Raw genomic sequence first — 10,313 nt, forward strand, 5'->3', positions numbered from 1 at the left:
ATAAATCCGTTCAATTTATATTTCCAAAACTTGATATTATATTAGAATTATATATTTAAATTTAAATATTTGCTAAAATTTATGTAAAAATAATTTTTCATACATAAATACAAGTTATATGACAATTTCATAAAAGATTAAAATTTCATAAAAGATTATCAACATAGATATATAAATTCAAAAATAAAAAATATTTTATTTCCAATTTGTTCGACTCCTTATTTATTAGATTTTTACGGAGTTATTTAATCATAAATTGTTATATAAGATATTTTTTATCTCAAAAATCATTTTAACGAATTTTTTTTAATTGATTATCATTTGTTTTAATTGTTATGCATTCTTGTAAATGTTTTTACATTGAAGTATTTTTAATTAAATTAAAACAACTTATCTAATTATTTATTAGATTTTAAATATTTATATCATTGTTTATCACATTCGTTTTTAAAAATTGCAAATTATTGAATATAATGATAGTATTAAATATTTTAGTTAAAATATTTGCTCAGAAGACAGATCGCAACTTGGCAATGACGCAACCAAAAGCAAAAAGTGGGTGACTCTCTCTCTCTCTCGCGATTTTTGTGAAATCTTAATCGACATGGCCTCGCGGGACAACAAGAAGGCATCGAAGGCGTCGAGCAGCCGAGCCGGCAAAATTCGCACTCTCTCCGATCTGAATCGTCCTTCCGCCGATTCCGACAGCGACTCCGATGGCCCTCAGGAGTACTACACCGGCGGCGAGAAGAGGTTCTCTTCTTTCCCAATCCTTCTCCTCTCTTCTTCATTCATCTACTCATGCTTCAATTCTTGAATTTAATCAACCAACAGAACAGAATTAGAAACAACAAAAAGCGTTTTATCGATATTACTCAGTTTATTTTTAAGTCCACACTATAGAAACTCGAACAACTTAATATATCATTTTGTGTGCATTAATTTCTTGTATACATTTTTCCTCGCCAATTATTACTGTAAAGATTGGTAGAGTTGACTTACATCAAGCTGGCGTACCACCAGCCCAAGAACTAGGCTAGATTTTGGGAACAGTTTTTTTGGATCATATAAAATTTAGGATTATTTATGTTTATTTGAATTTAGAATTTCCATTGTGCTTGCATTTTTGCTTTTGTCTTCCAAATTTTAACTGTTATTGTTTTGTTTATATGACTGTAAGTTGTGACTGTTTTGTGTGTGTTGATTGACAACCTTGGTTAGCATTTACATTTTGTTGAAGATCCCATTTCGATTCATTGGTTATGGCACCCACAAATATCTAATCCCGAACACGTTCGAGATGTTTATTTCTCGGTGTGAGGGTTGTGTTCCATATTTACATGAGTGACCAAATTATAATATGCAAGTGGAACTCGAACCTAGAGGTTGAGTTAGGCATAAAATAAAACCACTTTCTATGACATTTGTTGGCATACTGCTTTAGTGTTACACGGACAGATTTCTAAAACTGAAATTAGTGATTAGATTTCAGCTTATCGCTCGTTTGTGTTACTGTTGAAACTGGTGTAGATTCTGATGCAAGTTCAATGCATAAGCAACAGGAGTCTTCCGGAAATGTAAGTTGGGGCCAGTGAATGGTAACACAAATATGCACGTATTCTTTGACACTTTACTAGTGTAAAGTGGTTTAAGATTTTTATACCACTCATTTTTTGTTGAAGATTTGAAAACTTATCTTAAGGCATTAACAGAAATAAAATCATGCTTGTAACTGGAGGTTTTGAACTTTTACTTTGAAGCTGTTCTGCTTAAAGTACGGCCCCTTTCTTCTGGTATATAGATGTTGATTTTTCGAAACCCATTCAGATCCTTCTCAGCTAGTTAAAGAATGGGACAATAAGAAGGAAAAAAGAAAAAACACAAAAGTGGTGTGTATTAGCATTTGGTGATTTGTTTTATGTTCCAAGCAGACAGTATCTTTACTCTTCCCTTCCCTTTGATAGCCTTCAAAGTCTATAACGATTAGTATAGAATTTTATATTATGACTTTAAGCATTGTCCACTTGATGATTGCTTTAAGCTGGTTTAAGTTCACAATATTTGAATTTATCAAAATAAAAGCTAAATAGCTTGAACATATAGATAGGGATAGCTATGTGTATATATTTTTAGTGATATTTTCATATTGTATGTAATGTATTCAATTTTAAGCTGTGTTTGGATGGGTGAAGCAAAATGAAATAAGATATTCAACCAATTTTGAGATTGTTAGGGATGGGAACCAAAATTGCCTTACCGTTTTATTACTCATAATTTCCGTACTCTCTAATGTAGAGGTTTCTAAGAGGGTATAATTTGAGGTTAGTCTTCAATAATTTCAACCCAACACCTTAACCTTTTTGCTATAAGTAAACATATCAAAAGGACAATTCTAGAAGGAGAATTTGTAATATATTGACTTGGGTAATTATTATTTTTACTTTCAAACAAAGGAAAGGGGATCCCCACCATCATTCATTAAAAGTTTCAAATAATAGAGTGGTACCATTTCATCCAATTCCAACAGATTCCACTTAATCCTCTTCAAAATTTACAAATGTAGCTGTATGCTTTGCTTTTCTAGTTCATCAAGCACCTTACAATGAAAAATCACTTTGATTTTCTTGATAGAATGTGTTTCACATTTGGAATTTGTTAAAGTTACTGGTGTCTGTTTTTCAAGAGATTTACAGTGCATACATCAGTTCTGCTGATTTTTTAATTTGATTCTTTTCTATTGAGTATTGATTCTGCTGATTTTAACCATCATACATTATATCTCCAGTGGAATGCTAGTCCAGGATCCTTCAAAGGGAAATGACGTGGATGCAATTTTTCATCAAGCCAGGCAACTTGGTGCTGTTGAGAGGCCTCTTGATCAGCTTCAGGAGCCTCCAAGGTCAACTAGCTTTACTGGAACTGGCAGGTTACTCTCGGGGGAAACTGCACAATCTACTACTAATCAGCAACCTGAGGCTGTTGTTCACAACATTGTTTTCTGGAGTAATGGTTTTACTGTAAATGATGGACCTTTGAGGAGATTGGATGATCCTGAAAATGCCTCATTTCTAGAGGTGATGCTATTTAAGATTCTGATTCCATTAGTGGCAAAATAATTCAGAAATATATATTAAGGTAGTGTTCCAGGAAAGGCAAATCCTGATTTTGGAGGATTGAGTTTTTGGTGAGCATTTTTCAGGAAATAGGGTAATATCTTAACAAATTCCACTTACATTGTGGTGAAAATTATTTAAATTCTTTCTGAAATTCAGTATATTTTATTATATAAGTATTTTGTCAGTTGCTTTCATAATTTATTTCCAGACTGTGTAAGAACGGTGCCCCAGAAATGGTTTTGTTGTGCTTAATGATATTTGCTTCTTTTTAATGCAGAGCATAAAAAAATCCGAGTGTCCCAAAGAGCTTGAACCTGCAGATAGGAGGTCATCTGTTAACGTCAACCTCATAAGGAGGAATGAGAACTATCCTGTGAGGTTTCTATCTGAGTTTTTTCATTTATCTCTGTCCGATTTATGTTAAACCGCACTGTATTTTGTTGACATTGTTTACTAGTTTTGGAGCTTTTTAACTCTGACATTTTGAAATGCAATACGGGTCTTTTGTTATGCATAATTTCTTGAGTCTGAAATCAAACACGCCCAGTGTGTAAATTATAAGTGCATTTGGTCATTGCTTACAGGAACCCGAAAGGCAGCATGTTCCATTTCAGGGAGTGGGGAGAACACTTGGAAGCAGCTCTACATCAGTGGCTCCTGACCCAACTACTGCCTTAACACCTCCAACCACGGCTCCAACTCCTTCTGCAGGCCTGGTTGTTGATCAATCACTGCCATCAACCTCAATACAAGTCAGGTTGGCTGATGGAACCCGCTTGATATCACATTTTAATCATCACCACGTGATCAGTGACATCCGTGCCTTCATTGATGCATCTCGACCTGGTGGTCGGCAAAATTATCAACTTCAGATGATGGGTTTCCCCCCAAAGGTTCTAACCGATGAAACTCAGAACATAGAGCAGGCAGGACTTGCAAATTCAGTTGTCATACAGAAATTCTAGCAGACTGCTGTTTCATATTGGCTCTTACCGGTTAATTGCTGCATTGAAAGGATGCAGTTTTATTGGGGGATTGTAGAGGTGAGGTACTTTTATTTCCATAAAGTCAAAAACATATAGAACTGCCCTACTGTTGGGGGAACATTTTCTTTTTGTTGCTCAATGTTTACCAAGTAATCTTATTTGCTTTAGGACCAGTTGGCTTGACTTTGCTTTTTTTGTTTTGGACCTAATTCTCTATGCTATGATGATTGTGGCGTGTCCTCTTTCTGGGCCTAGTGACTGAACTCGAGATTATATTGAAAGACTTCACTGAAATATATCGTAACCCCCGAAAGCAGTTTTTGAAAATGTCGTAACGACTACCATCTCTGTTTATATTATATTATATTTCTTCTGAAGCTAACAAACAGGTGTGGTTATCTTACTAGAAATTTGGAAAGATTTTTAAAATGTGGTTTTAATTCTAAATTGTGTAAACACTAAACCTAAAGGTGGATGGATATATATAATTGCACAATAATTTTTTTTTCAATTGTTAATAATGTATATAAATTTGTTAACGTTTTAAAAATAACTTTGTTCCAAGTTTACCAACAAAAATTTTATAAAAAATATAAAATTATTTAATCATTACATATTCATTGAAGTTTTTCTATATTTATATTAGTGCATATAATTCAATTTGAATTAGATTATATCATATTTATAAAATCAAATTCATAAATCAATTCAATCAAACAAAGAAAAGTTCAATTATTTGTTCCAAGTTTACCAATAAAAGATTTATAAAAAATATAAAATTATTTAATCATTACATATTCATTGAAGTTTTTCTATATTTATATTAGTGCATATAATTCAATTTGAATTAGATTATATCATATTTATAAAATCAAATTCATAAAGAAATGTTCAATCAATTACATTATATTTAAAAATGATTTATACTGTAAGAAAAAATTCGTTACAGTACTCATAATTAAAAAGGTTTACAGTGAGTACTAACGAATTATAGTCTGATTAATAATCAATAGATTAGAAAATACAAATATATTGATGATATAAAATGTTATATTTTTTCATACAAAAAATTACTTTTAATTGACATTTAAAACAGTTGTGAGCAAAATAGAATTACATTTCTGCCTTGGGCTATCTTAAAAGTCAGGGATCAGAACTACTTGGCAGCAACGCAAAGACAAAGCTTTGTGTGTATAACATGCCTCAGTCTCAGTCTTCGTCTTAGAGCCACACCATATACTCCCAGAAACACACACACACACTCTCTCCCTTGCGATTCGTTGTGTGAAATATTTGTAGGCATGGCGTCACGGGACCACAAAAAGGCATCGAGCAGCCGAACAGGCAGAATTCGCACTCTCTCCGATCTGAACCGTCCCTCTGCCGATTCCGACAGCGACTCCGATGGTCCTCAGGAGTACTACACCGGCGGGGAGAAGAGGTTCTCTTCTTTCCCGATCCTTCTCCTCCTTTCTTCGTTCATTAGCCTAACCCTCAATTCTTGCATTCTATCACACCAACACAACAAAACTAAAAACTATTAATAAAGTTTTATCGATATCACTAGCTTTAATGTTAAGTCCCCATCTTAGAAACTCTAGAAACTTCTTAATATCGCACTCTATGTATAATATATTCCCTTACCGATTATTACTGTAAGAATTATTAGAGTTGACTTACAACAAGCTGGCGTATTTCCAGTCAATCAACTAGGTTAGATTTTCGGAACATTTTTTTAATCGTGCATGATTGAAATCAGAGTTGCAATTTTTTCTGATATGTTTCGTTTTGTCTTCTGAATTCTAATGCGATGGTTTGGCGATGTTATTGGTTGCCTTAGCTTGGTATGATTATAGATTGTGACTTTTTTTGTTTGTGTTGATTGATGAGTTTCTTCCCCGTTTCTCTTGTTTGGGTTAACTTCATTGATCGCATACTGCTTTGATATTAAAGAGGAAGATTTCTCTAACAGGATTTAGTGATTAGGTTTCAGCTCAGCACATGTTTGTGTTACTTTTGAAAATGCGGGTCATTCTAATTTAGGTTCCATGTGTGTTTAGTTTGGTGTTTTGTATTCTTGGAACCACGTTTGGGATGTAAAAAATGGAATTTATTCAAAGTAATTTTCGTTTTGAATATGAATCATGGATCCACTTTTGACTTAATCCGAACCTGACGTGAAACCATAAGTGCACTCAATACATAAGTAATGATAGGGGTTTTTAGGAAGTTAGAGGCCAGTGAATGGTAAAAAACAGACATGCATTTATTCTTTTGCCCTTTTACCAGTATAAAGTGGTTTCAGATTTTTGTATAACTCATTTGGGTGAAGCATTTGGAAAACTTATCTTAAGGCATGAATAAAAGCAATAAATCATGCTTTTAGTGAGAGGTTTGTAACCTTTACATTGAAGTTATTTTGCTTAAATTTGGGTTACTTTTTCTGGTATAGGTTTTGGGCTTTTGAAAACCATTCAGATTCATCTTAGCCAGTAAAAGAATGGGGCAAGAAAATGAAAAAAAAAATCTGATTTGTTTTATCATTTGGTGATTTTTTTTTCCAAACAGGAAATATCTTTACTCTTCCCAGGTTTTATGGCAATGCTTCTGCATTTTGATAGCCTTTGAAGTCTATAATGATTTGTTTAAACTTTATATCATAACTTCTAGTGTTTCCATGTGATGATTGCTATCAAATTATATAGCTTAGTAGCTTGAAAATATAGATAGGGATAGCTATATTTTTAGTAATATTGTTTTATAGTATGTATTTTATATATATATATATATATATATATATATATATATATATATATATATTCGCATTTAAGCTGTGTTTGAATGGATAATCAACCCATTTTTAGAGTTTTTAAGGTAATGAAGTGGAATGGTTTAGGATGGGAACCCAAACTACCTTACCACTCTTAACTTTCAAATTTCCCTACTCTCTCATTTAGAGGGTTTTGGATGGAATACTACTTTTTATATTTGGAGGCAGTTATCCATAATTGTAATTTACTCCACTCAAGTAATTATCACCTTTACTTCCAAACAAAGGTAAGGGGATCCCCACCATACCCTCATTAAAAAATTTCAAATAGAGTGGTACCTTACAAATAGAGTGCTTCATCCTCTTCAATATTTCCAAACATAGCTGTAAACTTAACTTCACCTGTATGCTTCTATAACCTCAAGCACCTTACAGACAGAAATCACTTTTGACTACCTTCGTTGAAAGTGTGACATTTGGATATTAAAATTACCGCTTTCACAATTTTCTGAAACATTTATTGATGCACACATCTGTCATTTGATTTTATGAAAAATTTCTACAAAGTATTTAACCATTCTGCATTATATCTCCAGTGGAATGCTTGTCCAGGATCCTTCAAAGGGAAATGACGTGGATGCAATTTTCAATCAAGCTAGGCAACTGGGCGCTGTTGAAAGGCCTCTTGATCAGCTTCAGGAGCCCCCAAGGTCAACTAGCTTTGCTGGAACTGGCAGGTTACTCTCAGGGGAAACTGCTGCACAGTCTACTACTAATCAGCAACCCGAGTCTGTTGTTCACAACATTGTTTTCTGGAGTAATGGTTTCACTGTAAATGATGGACCTTTGAGGAGATTGGAAGACCCTGAAAATGCCTCATTTTTAGAGGTGATGGTATTTAGGATTCTGATTCCTTCATGGGTTGAGGGTAAAATGATTTGGAAGTAATGAGGTTGTGTTCCAGAAAATGCAAATTCTGATGTTAGAGGATTTAGATTTTGGTGGATAATGTTCAGGAAATAATGAAACACCGTAACAAATTTCTCATACAATTCACCTTTTTATTTTCATTTTCAGAAATCAAGCATATTTTAAGTATTCTATCAGTTGCTTTCATAATTTAATGGCCATGTAAGAATGCTACCGCAGAGACATGTTTGGGTTACTATTACTTTCTTACTGGTTACATAAAATGGTTTCTTTGTGCTTAATGATATTTGCTATTTTCAATGCAGAGCATAAAAAAATCTGAGTGTCCCAAAGAGCTTGAACCTGCAGATAGGAGGTCATCTGTTAATGTTAACCTCATAAGGAGGAACGAGAACTATCCTGTAAGTTTCCTGTTAGTTTTTGTCCAATTTACTATTAAACCACAATGAATTTACTCTTGGAGCTTTTGAACTTCTGCATTTTGAAAAGCAATGCAATCTTGTTGTACATAATTACTGGCTTCTGAAATCGAACATGCCCATTGTGTAAATTATAAGTAACTTGGTTATGCTTACAGGAACCCGTAAAGCAGTCTGTTCCCTTTCAGGGAGTGGGAAGAACTCTTGGAAGCAGCTCTACATCAGTGGCTCCTGACCCAACTGCTGCCTTAACACCTCCAACCACAGCGCCAACTCCTTCTGCAGGCCTGGTTGTTGATCAATCACTGCCATCAACCTCAATACAAGTCAGGCTGGCTGATGGAACCCGCTTGATATCACATTTTAATCTTCACCACGTGATCAGTGACATTCGTGCCTTCATTGATGCATCTCGACCTGGTGGTCGGCAGAATTATCAACTTCAGATGATGGGTTTCCCTCCAAAGGTTCTAACTGATGAAACTAAGACCATAGAACAGGCTGGACTGGCAAATTCAGTTGTCATACAGAAATTCTAGCAGACTGCTTTTTCATGGTATTAGTCTTTACTGGTTAAATGCTGCATTGAAGGTGTCCAGTTTTATAGGGACATTGTAGAGATGAGGTACTGTTATTACCATAAAGTAAAAAACAGATAGGAATATCCCCCAGTGTTGGGGGACATTTTGCTTTTGTTGCTCAATGTTTACCAAGTAATCAGTTTGCTTTAGAAACAGTTTGGATGGCTTTGCTTTGGACATTCTATATGCTATGATAATTCTGTTGTGTCCTCTTTCTAGCTGGGCCTAGTCACTGAACTTTCATATTATTGAACACTTCACTGAAATATAGGATAATCCTCGGTCACTCAATTCAGTTTTTGAAAATGTGCTACCAACTACCAATTTTGGTTATACTATTGCTTCTAATTGCAGGACACATTTACATACACACATATATACAGGGCTAGTATATATATAATCCAATGATTTTAGGAGAAGCAATATTGAATAGAGAAAGTTTCATTTTTTTGTCTCATTTAGTTGAAAGGAAAGCAAAACAACCTGTATATGATTGCATCATATTTACATTTATTTTTATTCATTCACATATATTGTCATTTTGTCCTTATATATATGATTCCAAAGAAAACTGTAAATAAGGACAATTAGACGCTTCACTGTCCAATATATGATCGTTAAAATTATAATCTTTTTTCATCTTTGAGAATCAGTTTGTATTTTTTTATTTATTTTGCTTTCATTTTCAAAAGGAATCCGTATTTGAAATACATTTTAACAACCATTCTGATTCTATTATTGAAATGTATGATTTGATGTATGTTTATAATTGGCGTTTAAGAAGCTAGGTTATGCTAATAGTAACTGTAACCTTCATTATTCTGGAAAGGTTATTCTCTGTGCCGGAGTTTGTTGGTCGCGAGGAAGTTATGTCCCTTGAAATTTTTTAATTTTTTAAAAATCATGTACAGAGAAGGCATATAGAGTATAATTTTTTTTAGAGTAAAAAGTGTAAATATAATTTAAAAAATTAAATATGAATCATGCGAGTGAGAAAAATGTAATATGCAATTATTTTAAATTTTGTTTTGTATTCATACTATTGTATTTAATTATCTGCATAAAGATCTAATCATTAATATTTGTTCTGATCAATATGATCTTATCTCTCACACAACAACAATAATGAGAATTTTTATCTCTAAATGTTAATATTATTAGGAATATATGTTTTATGTATTGTAATTTTCTAACTACAAATTTTCTTTTAAGTTTTATATATTTTTTACTTAAATATGTTTTTTTATTACTTTTGCAATTATACTGATTTTTATTGTAATTTATGCAAAAAGTTAAAGAAGTTCAAATAGGTTTAAAGAATAATGAATAAAGAGAGAAATGAAGTTCAAAAGAAGGATTTCAAGAATAATAAATATAGGTGGAAAAGTAGGATTGAAACAGCATATGTGGGGGTGTAAAAACAGGGTTTAAGGGGAGTATAAATGCTAATTAAAAAATAATTTAGGGGCGCTTAGAGAGGCCAAGTATAAATAGCAATTACCCAACCCAAA

The 10,313-nt window shown here is 33.2% G+C and overlaps 2 protein-coding genes across 2 annotated transcripts; both read left to right on the top strand.

The window, feature by feature from the left end:
• Window positions 1–604: 604 nt before the first annotated feature.
• Window positions 605–4,356, top strand: LOC137832188 (plant UBX domain-containing protein 4). The gene is made up of 4 exons (XM_068640221.2): window positions 605–753; window positions 2,786–3,074; window positions 3,394–3,489; window positions 3,701–4,356. The coding sequence occupies exons 1-4, from the start codon at window positions 605–607 to the stop codon at window positions 4,079–4,081; spliced, it is 915 nt and encodes a 304-aa protein (XP_068496322.1). The 3' UTR covers window positions 4,082–4,356.
• An 855-nt stretch (window positions 4,357–5,211) lies between these two features.
• Window positions 5,212–9,020, top strand: LOC137832189 (plant UBX domain-containing protein 4). The gene is made up of 4 exons (XM_068640222.2): window positions 5,212–5,543; window positions 7,469–7,760; window positions 8,108–8,203; window positions 8,380–9,020. The coding sequence occupies exons 1-4, from the start codon at window positions 5,404–5,406 to the stop codon at window positions 8,758–8,760; spliced, it is 909 nt and encodes a 302-aa protein (XP_068496323.1). The 5' UTR covers window positions 5,212–5,403; the 3' UTR covers window positions 8,761–9,020.
• The last annotated feature ends 1,293 nt before the right edge of the window (window positions 9,021–10,313 follow it).

This window comes from Phaseolus vulgaris, chromosome 6 (assembly GCF_051622355.1).
Source record: "Phaseolus vulgaris cultivar YP4 chromosome 6, ASM5162235v1, whole genome shotgun sequence".
Classification (NCBI taxonomy): Eukaryota; Viridiplantae; Streptophyta; class Magnoliopsida; order Fabales; family Fabaceae; genus Phaseolus; species Phaseolus vulgaris.